Here is a 22,497-nt window from a genome sequence, read left to right on the forward strand (position 1 = left end):
GTTTTTTAAAACAGTTTTAAAAAATAGTTTTTAATAAAATTTTTTGAAAACGTAAAATAAAAATATGTTTGACAATCAGAAATGTTTTTAATATATTTTAATATTTTTAAATATGTTTAAAATAAGTTTTATCTTTAAAACTTTATTTTTAATCATTTATATAATTATTTTTTAAAATAATTTTCAAAAACAAGTGAAAATAACTAAAATAAAAATAACATATTTTATGCTATCCAGAAATAATATAATTATATATAAAAGTTTGGATGAAAGAAATAATAAGATTATTATTTTTAAATTCAAGTCCCATGAGAGTCATGAGAATCACGAGTAGTCATCATGGTATCTAATTTTTATGTATCTATATGAATTGTAAGAGACATTTACTTCAAAAAAAATTATAGGCTAAGTTTTGTAAGTAGAAATAAGCACGAAAATAGAATGGAAATGAAGTATAATACAATAGGAATGGAATTTGGTTTTCTAGTTACAAATCAAAGTTTTGTAAATTTTTCACTTTTTTTTTTTTCCTTTTATAATTACTAAAGTATCTTTATTAATATTTATAATACTAGGGTGTAACTGGACGTGGGTTAACCCAACTAATCCAAACCTAACTTAACATTTAGGCGGTTTTGGGCAATAATTTTAAATATTCAAGTTGGGTTTGGGTTAGATTTTTGCAATCTGAGCTCAATTTAGATTGGACTTGGACTAAGGTTCGAACAACTCGAGCCTAACCCAAACTCAATTTTAATATTTTTATAATATATATAATACATATTATCATATATAATAATATTCATTTTCTTTTTTATTCTTAAGAAAAAATATCAAATTAAATTATATCATATAGTTTTCATTTTTTATAGAAAATATACAAATTTTATGTTTATTCTTCTGTTGTTATTTTGAAGTTGTCTCATTACTATTTAAATTTTCATATAATTGCATTAAAAAAGTTTTTTTTTTAAAAAAAATATTATAAATAGATTTTGAATTATGTAACCTGATCAATTTAGTTTAACATGACCAATCCGATCAACTCAAGTTTAACTTGAATAGGGATGACAATAAGACATGTTTTTTCGGTATGCGTCCCGCCCTTAATGGGATGGGTTTGAATGTTAAATAAACGGATTTGGAACTCATTTGAGATTTTTTTTAAAACCTGGGATAGGTTCAAGTATTGCTTCATCCAATCCCGATTATATATAAAATTAATTTTTATTTTCCTATTTTTAATAAATGTAATAATTTAATTATTTATAAATTATATTTATTTTAATATAATTAAAAAATTTAAAAGTAATTTTTTAAAAAATCAAAAAATTCAAAAAAAAAAATTAAATGGGACGGGTATGGGAATTTCTCATACCCACCTCACTCCGTCCTGTTTAATTTTTTAAATGGGATAAGGATGAAAATTATTTTGAATAAACAAGACGGGATTGGGATGGAAGCGATCATCTCAAATCCGCCTTGTTGCCGCCCCTAAACTTGAACAACCTGAACTCAACCTGAACTTAGAAAAATGAGGTAGAGTTGGGCTTGGGTTGAATACCTTAGGTTGGAGTTCGGGTAAATTATTTTTTAATTTGTGTTGGGATTGGGTTAGTCATCAGCCCTCCCCAATTGCAACCTTACATAATACTATCATTTGAAAAATAAAATAAAATAAAAGGAAAAAAAAATCATAACTTAGAGTATCCAAAGCCTTTAAAGAAATTAAACTTCTCCTCAATTTAGGAATATACTTATCATCGGTTAATATGCTTACCATACTATCCAATATCTTCATCCTCATGATACCAATTTCAAGGGCTTTAAAATTAGAATCATTAGGTATTAAAATAATATTGATGTCAGATCCCTTATGTGTGTTAAAACACTCCTTATATGGGCATATATGAAATGAACATCCAAAATCTAAAATCTAAAAGTGAAAAAATTTTGGATCAGTTATAATAAAAAAAATATTATCATCATTATCAAAATTTTGATTCACAACATTAGCAAAACTTGGAATCTCATAGGTTTCAAGTTTTGTCTTTGTTTTTGGGTACTTTGTTTGCATTTCATGACATCTTTTCATCAACAATATTAGGAGAATGTGAAGTTTCTTGAGATTCAAGTTTTCTTTTTTCATCTAAGTGCATTGTTAGTATCTCTTGACATGTCCCTTTTTGTAATAGTGGTAATACTTCACATCCTTCGACTAAGAGTGTGATTGGGAATAATCATCTCTCCCATAATAATATCTCCATCACAATTTACTCTTAATATAATATGATTTAGACTTCACTAAAAGAACTTGTTCAGGATATGAGATGAACTACTACTCTTCTTAATATTTTGGCTCTGAAAGAGTAGTTGACACCTCATTCATAGTCGAAATCATCTTTCCAATTAAAATTATAATCATCAATGTCTCATATGATTTCAATAAAGTTGTCAATAAAATAACATCTTGAACTTCCCCATCAATCTTGACCTCAATACTTAATAATTGAACTGTGTACTTATCAAATTTATTTGTATAATCCCCAACATCAATTCCTTCGCTCATCCTTAGTTTATATAAGTTTTTTCTCTAGATATAATTTATTTGTTAAGGATGTTGGCATATAAATTTTCGTTAACTTTTCCTACAAATGAGAAGAAGAATTTTTAATCAAAATATTATATTTTAATTAGGGAGATAAATTTAAATAAATAGAGCTTACTATTTTTGTTTCTAATTCTTCTTAATCTTATACTCCTAAATTTCTTCCCTTTTAATTTGAAAAGTCTTTATTGCACCTAGCGAGGTAAATAAGGTTGGTTCAATTGGTTTTTGGGTAAAAAAAAAGAACCAAACCAATGTAATCGGTTTTATATGTGATAAAAATCAAATTGATTAGATTTTGAGTGAAAAACTGAACCAAACCAAGCCTTTGAGATTGGTTTGGTTTGGTTTTCATAGATCAGTTTCAACCCAACTGTGTTTATTTTGAATCTAAAGCCCATTAATTTGAATTTATATTAAGCTCTAAGTCTAATTTGTTTTTAAAATTAATTGAAACCAACTTGGATTTGATGTTAAAAATATATTGAATGCATTTAAAATTATTTTGACTATAATATAAAAACAATGAATTACTTTAATAGACCTAATATAAAATAAACTTTGTTTTAGAATATCATTTTTATTTAATTTTTATTGGTTACGAGATAAGAAAATAAAAAACTGAACCGACAAAGTTAGTTTTCAAAATTCTCAAATCAAATTGACATTTTTTTTATTAAAAACCAAACCAATATGATTGGATTTTGGGTTGGTGTGAATTGATTTGTCAATTTTTTCGGTTTTGGTTACACTTCTAATTGCACCAAAATATCGTTAACAATAATTTGTTATGTATTGAAATTATTCTTTTCCATTGAAGTGCTTAATATCAAATTTTGTGCAAAAAATCTTCAAAAATATTTCTCACAACTTCACATGATGGCTTTGATACCACTTGTTGGGAATATCACAACACCTAAAAAAAAATTAAATAAAAAAGGTAAAAATTATACATTGTTTAGCATAATTACCTACATCCACGGGAAAAAGGAATTAAATTTACCAATAAACTTTAAAATTATATGCTCAAACTCTGTTAACCTCTTTGTATCCAAAGCCCAATATGTTAGGATTCTAGTTATACCAATTTAAAGTAAATACTAAATAAGCAAATTATATGATTATAACTATGAAGAATATAACAGATAAATAAGCAACTATATAACCATAAAGAACATTTGCATTTAAATAAAAAGAATAGGGAAGAGAGAAATACGAACTCTAATTATAATGATGCAACCTAATCTCACTTACATTCTTTATCTTTTAGTTTCAATCCCAAGTTTGAGGTTCCACTATACTAAAGCTTCTAAACCAAGCCTTCAAGCTTTACACTTAAATGAACTAGCTCCAATGGACATTTATAATTTTTCTCAAGAGATGCCTCACTCTTGAAGTTCCCAAGTGATACACCTCACTTGACAAACCCTAACTGATACACGTACCTTACTTAGATCTTAAACATTCAAGTTTAAGAACTTTAAGGAATATATTAAAGGTGTCCAAAAATAATAGAATCAATAGAAACAACTTAATAAACAATTAGAAATTGATAGGATATCAATAATAAACAAGATGCATACATGTATCATCATTTAATTACAATGCATCAATATGTAAGATTGCTAAAACAAATATAATCAACATAAGCAACTTAATAAGCAATTAGCAATTGATAAGATATCTTACATGAGAATATACAAAATGAAATCATTTTTCCTCTTCTCTTCCTTTCTTATTTGAAAACATATTCCAAATAAAAATTTTTTCAATCTTAGAACATTTTTCAATTTAAACCATGATTTGATAAATAAAAATTTTAAGGAAATGAAAGACTTTTCTTTTAAAGCACTATTTTCCAACAATATAACATTATTAAAACGTGCAAGCACATGATTATTTTATTTCACCTAAGTTTTTCATAAATGGTGATTTCTTCTTAATCCAAACCTTGGATTAATAATTATTTCAATTTTATCAAAATCATTTTCTTTGTTTGACCATAATTAAAAATGTGAAATTAAGGTTTGGTTAATCTCGGTTTTGATGATAACAATACAAGGTTTAGAACTAATGATTATATTTCAAGTATGATTAGGTAAGACGATTTCCAAAGTGGTAATCATAAAGACAAATCAAGCCAAAGAGAAATCATGAAGAAGAAGAAGACCTCAAAGAGAAGTGTTTTTTCAAGACTCAAGCTTCATAAGATCTTTTTGTAAGGTTGTTGGTGTACTAGGATTTTTATGCATTACATTCTTTACTTAAGCACCAAAATCATCCAAGAGTTGTTTTGTTTTAAATTTTTTAAATTTCATATTTTCAAATAAAAGTTTGTGTCAAATGTTTTCCAAACTTGTTTAAAATGTTTTAAGTTGAAAAAGTTGGTTGTTAAGCCAAAAATCACTCAACCGGTTGAACTGGACGAGGAACCAGTCAACCCCCCAGCTCAACCGGTCGAGTGGTGCAAAAAAACTTATCTCTCTTCCAAAATGGTTGTTCAACCAATCGAGGTCCAATGGTCACCTGCCAAGCATTAAGAGTGTTTTTTAGGACACCATTGTTCTAAAACTTGCATTTCATTAGTGCACCTTTCAATCCTAGTTTTTCTTGTATCATTTGAGCTTAAAGTTTCTATACTAAGATTTTGTGAGATCATTCATTTGTAAATTTCTGAGATGAAGAATCTAAGTGTGAGGTATCACTTAGGGATTCTTAAGTGTGGGGTATCACTTGAGGGGTAGTTCAAGAGTGGGATATCTCTGAGAAGTGTAAAGGGTGCTTGAAGCCAAAAGTCCAAGATGGTGGATTAGAACTATAATCCAATTATATTCCTTGAAGTCTAGGTTTGGAAACCTTGAATTAGTGGAACCTCAAGCTTGGGATTGAAGCTAGAGGAGAGTAGATGTAGGTCGGATTGCGCCGAACCACTATAAAATATTGTGTTTGCATTCTCTCTTCCCTACTCTTTTACTTTATATGAAATTGTCTTTGTATTGTTTTATTATTTACTTCTATATAATTATCTCTTGCATTCACATATTTTAAATTCATAAAAAAGAAACCATCACCCTATTCACCCCCCTCCCCCCAAGGTGATTACCATAAGTTGGATTAACCTAATTTTTCTAACAAAAAATATTTTCAATTTTGCTTTATGAAAATTTTCAAATCAATAGGATAAAATAACAAGAATATTTGAAGCATTTCTTAGATAAAACCAAAAGTTTATACCTTTCTTACACCAATTTGATCCTTTGATGATGATTGATATTACCTTTATTCCTTTAGAAGATTATTTGTTTGCTTGCTCTCTTTGTTGTGGAGTTTTCTTTAACTTCATTTGACTTTTAATACTCCTCCCTTACCTTGTTGTTGAGCTAAGTGTCATCAATGTGCTTCTTTCAATTTTTAGCTCATCCTCATTTTTCACATATTCTCAATCAAGAGATTTAAATTGATAAAATATAACAAATATCTCTAGATATTGTTTAAGTCATTTGAAACCAAAAGATGCTTCTTCAAATTTTTTTTGAAAACTTTCCTTTTTGATAAAGCATTTGTCTTAACCATTGATTTTTTTTTTTTTTTTTCATAACAATCAATAAGTCGCTTAAATGATCCATAAAAATTTGAAATTTTTTTATGATGCAACTAGATGATGATTCAAAAATTGCTTTAAGAACTTTATGAATTAGACTCACAATTAAGAGAATATTTACCTTAATGAAGATATATGTTTACCAAAGTTACCAATGCTAATGATCTACCTTTTCTTTTACATTGTCTCCCCACTAAACACATTTTTCTTTTATCTTAGTTGGATCCATTGATCGCGATTCTTCGTGGTCCAAAATACTAAGTCTTTTTATGTAATGACTTTGTCTAAGAAAAACCAGAGAATGAGTCAATATGACTTTTGTAGTACTCTGGGTATCGTCCTCAAAGACTAACCTAGGTGGTTGTCCACATTTCTAAGTGATCATCCAGGTGAACGTCCACATCCCTTCCAATAACCAAAAATCATAACACAATGCAAGTGATCATCCACATCCCTTCCACTAGCCAAAAGTCCACATCATAGGGCAAGTGGTCGTCTACATGGGCATCCACATGTGCTCTAACTTGAAATAAATGCAAGTTTGAGTGAGTTTTGGGCTACAACCATTCTCCAACAAATTCTTTTAAAACTTAAGAACATGTTTTCAAAGTTTAAGTGCATCTTGGTTAAGTCGAGAATTCCTTTTAAGAAAACTTCAAAGACTTTTTTATGAAAAACTTAATATTCAAGGTAGTCTCCTAAGCTAGGTAGGTCCAGGTAGGCCTTTTCATCTTTAAAAAGATTTTCATCCAAATTATAAAAGTGCAAAACTAATTAAAAAAATATGGATGAATGTTTTGATGCTTTAAAAAAATATATAATCCTAACTTACTACACTCATTGTCTTACATAAAATATTCTAATGATAAACTTGATAAACTTTCTTTTATTCTTCTTGAATTCTTTGTTTGCTTCATGCATCTTCTTCATGATTCCTAAGAGACATTTTTGTGTTTCACACTTAAATATAATCATTAGATTCAAATCTTATTTTTTTATCATTAAAATTGAGATTAATCAAGCTTTGGTCTAACACATGCAATACATCTATTGCGTATTTTTACGCTCTTCTTATGACTTTGACATTTTTTATAGTTACCTTTTTGAAGTCTCACTATAAATTTTATCTAAAGCTATATATTTACAAAATCCCATGGGCTAACCCTAAAGAATGAATTTCTTAATCCTAGTCAAACTCAAAAATAATAATTTACCCAAATATAAACTATAAAAATATTGATTTTCATAAAAATAAAAATAAATAGTTTGAGTCATAATTACTAACACCTAGAAAATTTTCTTGAAATTTTGTAACAAAAAAAATAGTATCCAAAGGAAAATTGTTGTTTACCAAATAAATCATATCGTACAAAACAATTAGAGAAAAAAAAATGGAACTCATGTTACACCTCATATATTCATACAAAACAAAGCAATTCCAAAGGAATGCTTTGGAAATGCCATCTTAATTGTAGTTGAACTTCAATGGTGGGTTTAGATCTTCGACAAATTTGAGGTTGAAGGTGGAATTCAATATTAGCCATCTTTCATTCGATAATGGTTACAATAAATATAGAATGGCTATTTACTATTAGAATTTTACAAAACCAAATAACAAAATCATAAAATAAAAAAAATAATGAAATGTCAAAAAAATAATAAAATATAAAGTTAATGAAATGTGAATAAAATAAATAATAAAATTTTATTTCACTAATTGATATATGATTTATCTTCTTAATAATTAAATTTTATAATTTTTTTATTTAATAAAATAAATTAATACATTTATATTTTATTTTTATTATGATTTAATATGATAGTACTAAAGATAAAAAGATCAAATATTTTAAGTTATTTTAATTATTTATATATAATTTTAACTTTTTATAATTATTTTTATTTTTAATAATATATAAATGATATATTCAGGATACCATACTACATCATGATATATCCTATTTTCAACCAAATATAAGGTAACATAATCGATGGATATATAATTCAATCTCTCCTTTTATATATATTTCATTAATTATAAATTTACTTTTTATTTATTTTCTTGATTTTTTTTTTTAATTTTCTTATACTACACAATTTTGCCAAAAAAGTAATTGATTAAACCAAAATTAAATTCACATAAAAAAATGGTATAAAATATATGTATTATTTAATATATACAATTTCTTTATATATTTAACATCATATTTTCATTCCTTAAAAAAAATTACTTCTTAGGTATAATATCTTTTTTATTAGATATATTTTCTAAAAATATTATATTTCATTAAAAATGGTAAGATATCCTAATATATATATATATATATATATATATATCATATCCTATTTAAGCAACTAAATATCCCTTAATTAATATTTTGAAATTAAAAATTATGTCCAACTACAGATGATCTCCCACAAGTGTCCTACCATGTTTTTTTACTAATTCCAACCTAGTAATAACTAATATACCCTTTAAGCCTATGAATAGTTAACATTTATATCAATTTAACCTTAAAAACAATATTTTTACAATCTAATAAATTATTTATTTTTTCAACATCAATATCTCTTTACTTAAACATAAACAAAATCATTATTATTTACCTTAATTATTTTCAAAATAATTATTATCGATGTATTTCTTGAAATTATTTATTTATTTTATTAAAAATACAATATTTTCTATTATTAGATAATGTATAAATATAAACTACATATATATTTTGTAGGAAAAACATCAAAAATTATTTTATAAGCATTTATTTATTAAAAAAACCCATCTATTAGATTTTATTTAGTTGAAAGAATATTTGTAAATGAATATTTTATTTTTAATTTTAATCATACAAATACTTAAATAAAAATAAGAGTGTGTTTGCTAATGATTTTAGAAAATGTTTTTAATTTTTTTAATACTTGAAAATTTTTATTTTTTAAACATTAGAAAAATTAGAAACATTTTCTAAAATCATTATCAAACATAATCTAAAGGCATATTTGATAACTGTTTTAAAAAACAATTTAAAAACATAATTTTTTAGAGCAATTCTAAAAAAATTGTTATCTAAATTTTGTGTAACAAAAGTCCGTTTGAAAACCTAAAATATTTTTAACCTTTTAATAACTTTTAAATATGTTTTAAAAATAATTTTTATATCTAGTATTTTATTTTAATTATTTTGCATGTTTATATAATTATTTTTTAAAATAACCTTCAGAAAACAAGTGAAAATAATAAAAAACAACTAAAAAACGTTTTTTGAAAACACCATATTTTCCATTTTTAAGAATAGAAAATAGGAAACAATTTTTTATTATTAAACATGTTTTCTGTGTTTTTTATTGTAAAAAAACAAAAAAACTGTTCTAAAAAACAATCCCAAATACACCATAATAATCTTTTCTTAACTTTTTTATCATAAGAATTTGGAATAATCCAATTACATTTACTTTTCTCATTCCTATTACAAACCAAACAGGGCCTAAAATTTCAGCCTAATCGAAAGCCCAAAAAGTTTTGGATTGGGGCCTTGGTCATGTATATTATTCTTGCCCTTTTTATAATCAATTATTTATCATATATTTATCAAACAGTTTTGACTTGATTATTGTTTTATTCGTTATCGTTACTAATGATGAGCTTCTTATCCTTAGTGGCCATCCACCATGTTCCGACATTTGGCATATACTAAAGTCAAATTAGACAAAAAAAAAAGAAAAAGAATTTTGATTTTAATAAGGAAGTTTTTATTTTTATTTTTTTAATTAAAAATAAATGGAATTTTCAGAATTCTGATTTCAGATAAAAATAAAAGAAATATAAAAATTTAATTAATGAAAATTTAAAATAAAAGAAAATGTAAAATATTTCTGTAAAGGGAAAGGGGACAGGGACGACTTTAGAAAGCTTCAAGCAGAAGACCTACTTTTCAAATATGAATTCCGGATCCAAAAAACACTCTCCTCTCTCTTTTTCTCTCTTTTCCTGCTGTGTTCAGACACCTTCAGGTTGTGCCTCTGCCTCTCTCTCTCCCTGTCCCTCTGATCTCAATAACTATATTTCCAAATTTATTTTTCTGCCCTGTTTCTTTAACTCCTTCACTTAATTCGCTGACAACTCTCACACATTTGTTTCTCTCTCGTCTTCACTCCTTCTTTAATCACTGCGTCAACCCCATGTTTATTTAGGCTCTAGTTGCTCCAGTTTTTGTTGTTCTTGCTCTTTTTTTCTATTTTTCTTGGTGCCCATTTGGTCTGTTCAGGTAGACTTCTAAACCCAAGTTCTCAAGTTTGGATTTTTGAGGAAATATTGACCTCACTTCTCTGTTTGACCCAGAATTCATCAATCCTTCATGGTTCTTCTTCTTCTTATTATTGCTATTATTGTAATGATTGGTGGCTTGTTCTTTTGAGTTTTGTTTGATCTGATCAATCACAATTATCTCGTAGTGTTAGTTCTGTGAATTTCATTTTTTGTTGATCCATTTTGGATTGTAGCACATTGATAATTTTGTTTTTATTTTTAATGCATTTTCATTGTTCAAGGTTGCATCTTTTGGGTATCTGCTTAAAAATTGTTTAGTCTTTGTATGATAGGAAGACATTGTTTGATAGTGCTTCAGGTTATGTTCTGGGTGAGAGAATTGGAAAAGGTTTTATGGGTTTGAATCCTTTGATGAGTTTAGTCAATTATTCTAGATAACTTTGCTCTTCAATATGAAACAATTTTTTCATCATTCTAGTTTTAGTTTTCTTGCATGTATAATGAACTTTGTGCACCTCAACTTGACCTTAGTCCTTCATCACGTAGAAATTCTGCCCTTATCTTTGTGTAGGTTTTTCTCAGAGCTTATGTTTTTCTGTGTTATCTCCGGGAAATTTTCTTTCCGAAGTTGTTCATATAGAACTAGTATTCTTATAATTGCTTCCATGTTATGCTGTATACTGGGGAATTGCTATTAATTTTGTAGGTTTAATGAGCATTTTGAACAGATATGGTCTGAAATTTCCTTTCATGTTCTTTTCTGTGAATCTTGTGTACCTTAAATTAATCTGCATCACATGGTTATCTTGTCCCTATGTGATACCAGAATGATGGAGAAAACAGAGGATAAGATTACAATGAACTCCCCAGGGATATGGAAATCACCACCCTTTGAGTCCATTGAAAATTTGGAACCCACCAGTCAATATAATCCACCTAAGAATCAATAAATCTTGTGTCGTTTCCAATAAAAAAAAAAATATAATCCACCTAAGAGATACAGAGTTCTTTGAGAAAAGTACTCTCTGTTGAACTGAAGATATCTTCTTTTAAAGCAGCAAAAAACTCCCTCCCATACAATTCAAAAGACTTATTTAGCTTACACTAGGAACAACCCTCCAAGCATAGGCTTCCAAAGCAGCTAACTTACATTCTCAACACCAAACTAACTAACTAGGTGAATTCCAAGAAGCTTTCTAACTGAAAAATAGATCACATCTTAAGGACTTACTGATGGACTGCAATTTCACCTAGGAAATTAATGAAAGTAAGAAAAGGAGAGGTAAAAATAGGAATTCCCAGTTGACTTGAATGAAGTAGAACCATTTTACCAAAAATCTGCCAGATCAACACCAGCTTTACTCCAAAAGATTTCTCAAAATCTGGTTCTAATTTGGCTGAAGCTTAGGAAATTAATGTGAGAATCTCAAGCCCCTTTGACTCAGATTCTTGGACCATGTAGAAGTACACTCCTATGTCACTATGATTATGAAAAGTATTTGTTAGAGCTTGAATTTTTGCATCCATCTTTTGAAAAATTGGTTTTTAGGCATATGCATAAAATTCTGTCAATAAATACTGTTGCATTGGAATGAGTTTTGGGTTAATGACTTCATTTTGAACATCTTATATATGAATTATGAGAATTTTGAATCATTGTAGTTTGAAAAATTCTGCCTTTATTGACATGCACCTTGCATATCTTAATTTGATCTTCTTCCTTATTATTGATACCCATCCTTATTATTTTCTTTTGCAGATAGCTTGTTAAAGCTTTCTTTTTTGTTCATTTATCTTGAAAAAGTGCTTGGAAGTTCTCCCATATAAATCAGATTTTACAACTGTGGCTCCATGATATCATGGACTGGTGAACTGGAGGAGTTTCATCAAGCTAATGGTTTTCTTCATTAGTTGTTTCAAGTAGGAGAATTGGTTTGTTTGGCTCTGAGGATTAGAATTCTGTTTCCTTTATGATAAAAAAATGATTGGGAGGAAGGCTATGGCACGTATCTCACCACTGTTTCTGGTCCTTTTGTCTCTTGGGTTTTTCTTTGCGACATACAACTTGTTAACAATGACAATTCATAATAGAGCTACGGGGACGTTGGTTGTTGATGAATCAGACCATCGCTTATTATCTGATCCAATTATAGAGATGCCTGAGAATAAGAGAAAACCAAAAAATGCCAAGTTGCCCTTCCACATTGCCCTAACAGCAACTGATGCTCCTTACAGCAAATGGCAGTGTCGCATAATGTACTACTGGTACAAGAAGAAAAAGGACTTGCCTGGATCAGAGATGGGAGGATTTACAAGGATTCTGCATTCAGGAAGTCCTGATAACCTGATGGAAGAGATTCCTACTTTTGTGGTTGATCCTCTTCCTGCAGGTTTGGATCGGGTGAGAAATCTTCTTCTGTTATTATACAGCTTTGCTTCTTATATTCTTTGTTGTATAATGGCATTCTTTTAGGTTGTTGGAAGATTGAAAGCAAGCTCCATGTAACTAGGAACACATTATTCTATATGTTTTTCTTTGCCTGGTTACTGATATTTTCTCATGCAAAAGCTCAATTCCTAGCTTTAAATTTGTGATTGAAGAATTGTTAGGCACATAGAATAATATGTAGAATTCAGGAATAAATTTGTAAAAGAAGTTAGAAGTTGTTTGGGTGGGGTTTGTGCTTGAGAGATGAGAGTTGGAATTAGTGCAACTAGGAGCTCTTTGTGGTCAAACGCACAAGGTAGAGGTGGACAAGACTTACTGGACCCTTTCCTGTGCCACCATCTTATTATACTAACTTCCCAGGGAAGCACCAAAATATTGTGTTGGGTTCTTGGTTAGAGGAGGTCAACCCTGTTAGGCATCTGTCAAAGTTTGAGAGGAGAAAGGAGAGGACTGAGGAGTGTATAGTGAGGGTGCTCCATTTTGAGAAACTCACAATCATCAGCAGATTAAAAGATAATATTGATATCTAGGATAGCAAGGTTGAGTTCTGTTACTCATTTGCCATAAAACATTAAGCCTTTTTATAGTGCTTGTAAACAGTGACTCCCATGAATCCCCGTGTGATAACATGGACATTTCTGATGGTAGCATGTCTTGTAGATATTGGTGGATTATTTCTCCTACTTATGCAGGCTGGAATAGGCTCGATTCATGTCAATCGCTTCTTGATGGATCTCTAACTCTAGTCATTACAGCGAGATCCCTAGGCTACTTCTAAAATGCTCTCCCATGCCCAAGCTACTCAAGGTTCATAGGAATGAAATAGTATTTCCTTCTAAATCCATGGACTCCTTATGATCCACTTTGAGTGAGCCTCCATATCTCATGGATATTTGAAATATTCAGGCATCCATTCATAGGTAGAAATTTGTGCCTAAATGGTTAGCATTGTGACTCAAGAAGAAATATGGAGTTGGCCACTTAGTACATCCAGCAGGAGGGAAAGGACACTTGGTGCCATTCTAGTGGAGAACTGTCTTATCTACCTTGCACTTAGGTTGCAGAATATAGCACGTATGATGGTCTGGTCATAATGATGTGTAGACATTGCAAACTGGATGGGTGGCATGCACTGACTAGGTTATGTGGAGTTTGTCAAATAAAATCCCAACATGACAATCTAAATGGGGAAATCAATGTCATCAGGGAGCAGATGTTGTCATTCCAACATTAGTATTCTTGAATGGTTTGGTAAGTATTGGATAATACACCAGAACACAAGGTACTGGATAAGACTTGGTTGAGTTGAGTTGACTGTGTACCACACATTGTGGAAAAAGTTCTTACATTTCAGGATTTCCTTAAAATATTTCCACTGTGCCTGCTCCTGATAGTTCATTTTACATAAGACAGATAATTGCAGGAATTCTATATACTTTCAGCCTTTTGATTTGTCTCTCAATGAATGTTATATATGGTGGCATTCCTTATGACCATGGCTTTAACATCAACTCATTATGTTTCACTCTAAAGCGGCCAAACTTCAATTGAGATTTCTTCAATTGAGATTTCATGGCTAAAACCTCGAATCTTTACAATTTTTTTAAAATGTCGTAAACTCCAATTTAAGTAATTTCCATGAAGTATCTGGAGTTCAAACAGAAGTTGAGTGTTAATCCTCTGCTTCTAAGTTAGCCAATAAGAGCCAGAATTTGTCCAGGTTACCTCTAGGCTGGCAAATTATTAGATGTTCTTTCTGCTGTTCTTATTCTCCTTTAATCATATGTACGCTAATGATAATTGTTAGTCTGTCTCTTAAATTATTAAGATATTGGATTTACTATTTCTTTCGTGACATGGTTTACAAATGCTGTATCCAGGGATACATTGTCCTAAACAGACCATGGGCCTTTGTGCAATGGCTGGAAAAGGCTACAATTGAGGAAGAGTGAGTTTCTATATATTTCTTGACCTGCAACTCGGTTGTATTTGACTCTGAACAGATACTAAAGCTTATTTACTCTTCTACTGCTGCAGATACATACTGATGGCAGAGCCTGATCACATATTTATAAAGCCCCTGCCTAATTTGGCACATGGAAACTATCCAGCTGCCTATCCCTTTTTCTACATTAAGCCTGTTCAAAATGAAAAAATAATAAGGAAGTTCTATCCTGAGGAATATGGCCCTGTGACAAATGTTGATCCAATTGGCAACTCTCCTGTAATTATCAAGAGGGTAAAGTTTCTTGTTGCTAGGTTACCTACTGATACTTGATTTTATCTTCAATGGTGGGCCATTTAATTATTGAAACATTTATATCCCTTTTATGCTAGTTATTTAAAATTATGATCAGATGATGATGATGCTAGCCTTCTACTTTGTTCTTACTTTTAGTGGTGGCACAGGTGATACTTGCATGCTCCCAACTATAAACTAGCCATTGGTGGGTTGGAGAGGAATATTTAAGTTGTGGTGCTAGAGTGATGTGGTTTGGCCAATTTGAAATAAGTAATATAATATTGAAATTTGCACTGACTATATTACCCTTTTAATTTAAATTGATATACTTTAGGTTTAATGGAATAAAAGGGAGAAAGATGTGTTTTGGGCCCTCAACTAGGAACCAATCGACTTCTACTCTCATTATTTATTATTATCATTTTAATTTATAATTACTATTACAATGTCTCTACATCTAAAAGCCCCACTTTCTTTCTTTATTTTTTTGCTCCCTCATTTTTTCTTTCTGTAAAAATGTGAATTACATTTTGGTTTACTTAATTGTCTTGTGCAGGAGTTGTTGGAGAAGATTGCGCCTACATGGATGAATGTTTCTTTGAGAATGAAAGATGACCCAGAAACTGATAAAGTATTTGGATGGGTGCTAGAAATGTGAGACAAAATTCCACATGGAAACAGCCTTTTTTTCCCCTGGTATTCCAGCTAATTCTAGCACATTTTGGTGTTAGTAACAACCTTTTTTTTTTTTTTTTCCTTTCTTGAACAAAGGTATGCATATGCAGTAGCATCTGCTTTGCATGGTGTGCAGCATATTCTTCAGAAGGACTTTATGTTGCAGGTTTGGCATCTAATATTTTAAATTTTGATGATATAGTCTATGTTCCAAGTATTTTGCATTATCCATCAGAGACAACATTAGTACATGTATATAGAAGATGATCTTGAAGAGTCCTTGTAATTTTAAATTTTCAGCCACCATGGGATTTAGAAACTGCAAAGAAGTTTATTATTCACTACACTTATGGATGTGACTACAACTTAAAGGTAAAGTACCTTCTTCCATCCCATTTCCTCATATTATGAGAAGCTCATAGCCAACTACAACTGTGTATCTCATCTTATTTGCTGTTCTTCTCGATTCTTCAAGCATGCTTTTTCTTTTCCTGGGCTTGGACATTATTCCTTCTAATATTCTCACTATATTTTATCTATTACTGGCTCTTATCATCGTTATGTTTGGGTATCCCTAAGTTCGCATTTTGTGGTATTGGTTCTGTGGTTATCTATTCAAAGTTTCTTGATATTCAGGGTGAGCTGACATATGGGAAAATTGGAGAGTGGCGATTTGACAAGAGATCATACCTACGTGGACCTCCTCCTAGAAACCTTTCCTTGCCGCCTCCAGGGGTTCCTGAAAGTGTGGTATGTTCATGGTGACTCCTTCACATTTCATATACCTTGTTCCCATGTATGCTGTCTACTTACAATTGAAGTCAGATTCCACTGGCAATTGTTTATACTGCTGGTATTTGATTTTTATCTTCATAGTATGGTTGTTTGGTGTTAACCATCTAATGAAAATTTCATCTTCTAATACTAATTTTTCTTCTCATGTTTTATTTTGGCTATGTTTTTTTTCCCTTTCCTCTAGCATCCCTGTTAGTGGGAGCCTAAGTGTGTTTTAACTTTTTGATTTCTATCTTCATAGTATAGTTGTTTTGGGTTAACCATCAAATGAAAATTTCATTTTCTAATACTAATTTTTCTTGTCTTGTTTTCTTTTAGCTATGTTTTTTCTCCCTTTCCTCTATCATCCCTGTTAATGGGAGCCTAACAAGGGTGTTTTAACTTTATTTTATGTTCATTATTATCGGCTGGAGAACAAAGAAATTTTCATTTTTGGTATTACTATTTATATTTCCTTGTTCTTATGGAGCTTTTCTCATGGAATGCTCATTTGTACATGTGAAATCCCTCCCATCATGGTACTTCTGCAGACTTGTTCGGTGATGTGATGCACATTGAGGCAAAGTAGGTGTCACACCCCTGGTTATCTCACTTAATTTTTCACGAGAGTGCGGTGCTAAGGTCCCGTCCTTAGCCAACCTTCCTTTCCCAACGTTTAGAAGAACAGAGTAGAATACAGAAATAACAAAGCAACAGGGACACACGAGGTTACAGGAAAATCCTTTCCCAACTTGTATTAATCACTCTTACAAGACAAATTGCTTCTTGAACCAGAGTACAATGCACTCACCCAAGGCATACGAGAAGGAACCCTTTCCCCAATTCTCACTCTCTGTTTCAAGGCTGCAGGAGCCCTATTTAAAAGACTCATCTGCAGTTACAAATTTGAATTCCCTCAATTCAAATCTTGGAGCCAACTAGGTGGTCATGCAACTGGCCAGAACTGCCCTCAACTGCCCTGCATAACCAACCACCACCCCAGATAGTGGGCTGCACATGCCACCCACTTGCACCAGCCATCATCCTCAGCCAACTGCAGGTCAATTACGGCTTGACTTGGTCACTGGTTGTCTGAGCTAACTGCCACTTGCTAGCTGCACTGCCTTCTCCTTCAGGTCTTGCTCGTCAAGTTGCTGGTAAGTCCCCCTAACAACCCGACCCCTCCCCCCTCAAGGTGCCTCTTGTGACCGGGTGCCCATCAGCATGTCTTTGATCAAGCCCTCTGAGCTAGGCAGCATGCATCACCCATCTGACCAAGCGTCTGGTGCATCAGTGCGCCTTCCTCACACTGATGTTAGGGCCCGTGCCATGTCTAGGTGCCCATGGCTTGGGCTTGCTTCCTAGCTTCCCAGCAATGAGCCATGGCATTGCGCCCATGGCCAATCCTTCTTGGTGCATAGGGCATTATGCCCCTGTGCTGTGCGTAGGCATCTCGGTGCGAGTCAGCTATTGGAGCCATCAGACCATGGCATTGTGCCCATGGTTTCATCAGTTGGCTCGCCGCATAAGGCTTAGGCGCCCTCGTGCCTGCGCGGGGAGGGGGTAGGCCGCACCAGGCCCCGTGCCGTTGCGGCCACGGGGTGCACAACACACATGTCGTGGAGCCCATGTGTGCGTGCTCGAGTCGCGTCGTGTGTCTTTGGCACGCCAAGGCCGTGCCATGGTGCCCCCTTGGTGCGGTCAAGGCTTCTCTTGGTGGCTCCCTCCTTTGAGTCACCTACCCTTCCCTTAAAGAGCAATACGAGTCGTTTTCATTGTTTCTTGAGGAGACATCAATATGTCTGAGGATGCATAATGGAATATAATTTTAATTATAAATTAAAATTCCAAGTCAGCCTTCATCTGCACCACCTAAGTCAGGTGCGCGCCCGATGCCCATCTGGTGTGCACGCGGTGCATGTCTAGCTCGCCCGCGGTGCGCATCTGGCCTGCTCGCAGTGTGCATCTAGCTCGCCCGTGTGCGCGCGCGATGCGCTTCTGGCCCACTCATGATGCGCGTCTGGCTCGCCCGTGGTGCGCGCGAGGTGCGTGTCTGACTCGCCCACGGTGCACGTCTGGCTCGCCCTTAGTGCGCGTGCAGTGCGCGTCTAGCTCGCCTGCGGCTTCCTCACATGGCTCTTGGAGTTTGAACCACCAAACCTCCAGGATTTCCCTACTTTCATCCTAGGCTTTCATGGGTGCAAGGCCTACCCATGAGGCCTATTCCTCCATGGTTAAGTCAAGGGTCTAAGGGGCTGACAGTAGGCTCCTAAGATGTCATAAGTAGTTTTTGATAGAAGAAGAAAATTAGGAAGGAGAAAGATGGAAAGCAGGAAAATAGATTGCATCTTGTTGCCTAACAATGTTTTGGTTGATATCTTACCAACCTTAAACACAATGCAATGTAGCCATATGGTCCATACATTGTATGAGAAATTCTCATGTCATTAATCATCTTCAGCAAAGACTTTATGATGGGTATCAATGAGGTTAGTATCAAGTAGTACCAAGTTGCCAACCATTACCTTATCTAAGGCTTGTTTGGATTAGTTTTTGTAAGCTTAATAAGAGCTCCTACCCTTTTTAGTTAGTTAATTTTTTTGAAAGAGCTTATGACTTGAAAAGAGTTTGACAAAGAAATTAGAAAAAATGGTACTTTTTTTTTAAAAAAAAAAAACTCTATTGGCTTATGCAGGAAGCTATTTCAGTGTTACTTTTTAGAAGTTTTGATTTTGGCTTTAACTTAAGTGTTAAGCTAAATTCAAAAATAGGAAAGCTATCTAAATGGGCCCTTTAGTTAGTTGTTCAAGGACTAAGACAATGCTAGGGAAATAGAGAAAAACATCTCGCTCACTACATATAAGAATAAGGATATCTAGGGTTGCAAAGTATCGTTATCAACCTTATGAGCAAAAGAGTTGAGAGAGATTTTAGTATGACCATGTTGGATTTTTTGGGCCCAATTTTTTGAGGCCCAAATTCTTTTACTATTGGTGCTTGGGTTGATTAGCCTTTCATATCCTCCTTTTGACTGTCACTGGGAAGGGTGTGTCAGGATTTTATTCCACAATCTTGTTGTGCATTGTTCTTTTTTCTTTATTGTCTTCAGTAGGCTTTAATGTTGTTTAGATTGTCATTTTAGTGCTTCGATTTTTATAGACATGTAAGATACTAATGTTTTTCATTTTTAAGAAATTTAATGAAATGAAGTGCATGGGATCATTGCCATGCTCACAAGGCAAGAAATCTCAAAAACCATATGAAAAGGGTAGCCTGCTTGTTTTTGCATTTATTTATTGGTTATGCCACATTAAAGAAAATTTTTTTTATCAACCTATGGATTTGGCAAATCGTCCTAAGGTGATCACTTGCCTATTACTAAATCAAAAGCTTTGTTGTTCTAGAGGACTTTTTAGTAGTTGAGGCTTCTGATCTTTGGGCCAGACTTAGAAACTGATTTGATTGCTTCCCTTGCACGTCGGCTGGATTTTGTTAATGTGCCAAGAAAGTAAAGGTTAGAGGAGGAAAGCTCTTCGTTAAGTATGAGAAGTGAGAATCTATTGCTTATTGGGTAAGAAATGAAGGCATTTGCACCCCTTTTCTGTCATGTACAAATATCACATCCTCTTGCCTAGTTTGTGGTAGCTTGTTTATAAATCGTGTGCTAGTGAGTTGCAGTGCTGCCATGTGCTTTCCCTGCTAAGGATAATTCATGAAACAAGTTTTATTTGGCGGTTGTATGAAGAGTTCTGGAATATGTCTGTCTTATTCCTCTGTATATCAGATGGGTTCAAACTTCAAACTAGATGAAGAGAACTTTAATTCAAACAAAGAGCTACAGAAGAAATTAGAGCTAAGAACAAGAAAGGCTTTAAGGTCTCCATGGATTCTGTGCATGGACCATGCTGCTGCACACCCAGCTCTCTGTTCTTTTATTAACAAGCTTGTTTCTTGGAGCTACAACAGCTTGACACCTTATAGAGCTCAGGACAAGCTGAGAAAGGTGAGCTTGAGACCTCATGGGGGAATAACAAGTTGAGAGTCCCAAACTCTTGATACCAATAGCAAACAAAACTTTATCTGGGGAACCACTCTTATCATTGAGACCACATGGCATCTCTAGAGTTCAGTAGCACATCATTTACATGCAAGCTACCACATAATTCACTGGCAGGGAGTGTCATTTGTATATCATGCAATAAGAGGTATATGCACCTCTTATTCCTTACCCAATAGGTAGCATATTCTCACTTCTCATACTAGAGGGAGAATTCTCACCTCTCACTTCTCAAGGAATGAACAAAAGCATAGAATCTTTGTCAGGCTGGCACCATACTGTTGTCAAGCACACATGTAGGAGAAGTAACGTATAGTTCTTAGGGTGTGGTTTCTGTATCCGTGCATTTCCCTGGTCATGCAAGCAGGACTGGTGGATTTTTGAGTTATTAAAAAAGCCATATCATGAATAACTTAATTGGACAAGAAAGCTGGTGGAAATATGTTGTGAAAATAATGAGCCATTTGATAGTTTTAAGCAATGCTAATTTTGTGGAATAACAGGACTGATTTGCCTGAGAAGATCCATCACTGGATCAGTTAAACTGCCTACTACTTAGTGTTCCTTTTTGGAGCATGTTTTGTTCAAAAGATGAATCTGAGCTAGAAAATTCAAGGGAACAATAATCTTTGAATTTTTCTGTATTAAAAAAAAATTAATAGATAAATTGGTTTGGAGGATGGATTCCTTGAAGAACAGTTGACTTTGACAAAAATTTCCCTTTCTGCAAAGATATCATCCATTTAGACCATGTTTGGTGTAGCCACATTGCCACAAGTGCATGGCTATAGAAGTCGAGCAACTTGATGAAATATGAATGGTGCTATTGGAAGGTATCACAATAAAGTGAAAGGAGTTTATTTAGAACCCTGTTCGTATTAGGATGAGCATCGGGACAAAATACAAAAAATATGATTCCTCCATTTAGAGTTATGTAAGAGGATCAAGGGGGTTATTTAAATTCAGGCATATTATTATGCTCATCTTTACTGTGTTTTGGGATCTTTACTCGCACTGTACAATTACGAATTCATTCTATGCACATTATGATGGAAATCATGATAAGACTCTATTTGTTTTCACATTTGCAGGTGACTCTTGTGAAGATGGTGAACGAAGCAACTGCGAACCTTCCCCGGTGGGACACACAATAGATAGGCTATGGTTGAAAAGGATAAAGGCCATGAAACCTCAATTTTGACAACAAAGAAAATTCAGATCACAGCATAGCCTCTCAGAAAAGATCGATGTATACAGACCTCAGGTGAAATATTTTAGGGTATCAAAAAGAACAGTGTAGACTGAATAAGAATATTTCAATTTCAAAAGTAGGGATTCTGATTTATTTGTCTTGGATTCATATAGAAAGTGCAAACAGAACTATGTCTCTTGGAGATCAAAAATGAAAGCAACATGGTTGACTGAAAAAACCACTCCAAAATTTTGATCAAATCTAGCTTATTGTCTTCCACAAACATCACTTATATTCTCATATAGAATGATCTTAGGTAGACAGTAAATGAATGCAGTGTAGCCTCTTCCCTTATTTGGAGCTTCTTACTTCAGAAATGAGTTGGTGCAATTTTTCTTTCAAAACCAAATCCTGATAATAAATTTGGTCATAGTATGGGGTTGGAAAACTGACGACACTTCCATTGTTGCTAGGATAATGTGGATTAAACTTGTTATTCATATGTCCTGATCTTTATATTATCGATAATTAGACCTCTAAGGGTTTTTTGTTTTAATTGTGTTTAAAGATTGTGAAAGACTTCTTAGAATTTGTATGGTAGGGAGTAGTATAAGATCAGAGGGGATCGGGAT

General features: G+C 32.6%; 1 protein-coding gene across 2 annotated transcripts; it reads left to right on the forward strand.

Annotated features, from left to right (window-relative positions):
• Nucleotides 1-10,136: 10,136 nt before the first annotated feature.
• LOC117929152 (hydroxyproline O-arabinosyltransferase 3) lies at nt 10,137-22,125 on the forward strand. 2 transcript variants are annotated; one of them, XM_034849373.1, is made up of 9 exons: nt 10,137-10,220; nt 12,236-12,877; nt 14,806-14,873; nt 14,963-15,164; nt 15,724-15,821; nt 15,939-16,008; nt 16,143-16,214; nt 16,479-16,592; nt 21,765-22,125. In XM_034849373.1, the coding sequence occupies exons 2-9, from the start codon at nt 12,458-12,460 to the stop codon at nt 21,825-21,827; spliced, it is 1,107 nt and encodes a 368-aa protein (XP_034705264.1). In that variant the 5' UTR covers nt 10,137-10,220; nt 12,236-12,457; the 3' UTR covers nt 21,828-22,125. The 2 variants fall into 2 exon arrangements, with proteins under 2 accessions (XP_034705264.1, XP_034705263.1); XM_034849372.1 differs by having other exon boundaries at nt 10,139-10,474.
• Nucleotides 22,126-22,497: the final 372 nt, after the last annotated feature.

This window comes from Vitis riparia, chromosome 13, assembly GCF_004353265.1.
Source record: "Vitis riparia cultivar Riparia Gloire de Montpellier isolate 1030 chromosome 13, EGFV_Vit.rip_1.0, whole genome shotgun sequence".
In the NCBI taxonomy this organism is placed as follows: Eukaryota; Viridiplantae; Streptophyta; class Magnoliopsida; order Vitales; family Vitaceae; genus Vitis; species Vitis riparia.

What these genes read in the sequence shown, in the direction of transcription:
- LOC117929152 (XM_034849373.1), top strand. Translation starts at nt 12,458, where the DNA reads ATGATTGGGAGGAAGGCTATGGCACGTATCTCACCACTGTTTCTGGTC. An exon ending in AAGGCTACAATTGAGGAAGA is followed by an intron (nt 14,874 to 14,962) that starts GTGAGTTTCTAT and finishes CTACTGCTGCAG; the next exon opens with ATACATACTGATGGCAGAGC. An exon ending in AGAAGGACTTTATGTTGCAG is followed by an intron (nt 16,009 to 16,142) that starts GTTTGGCATCTA and finishes TTAAATTTTCAG; the next exon opens with CCACCATGGGATTTAGAAAC.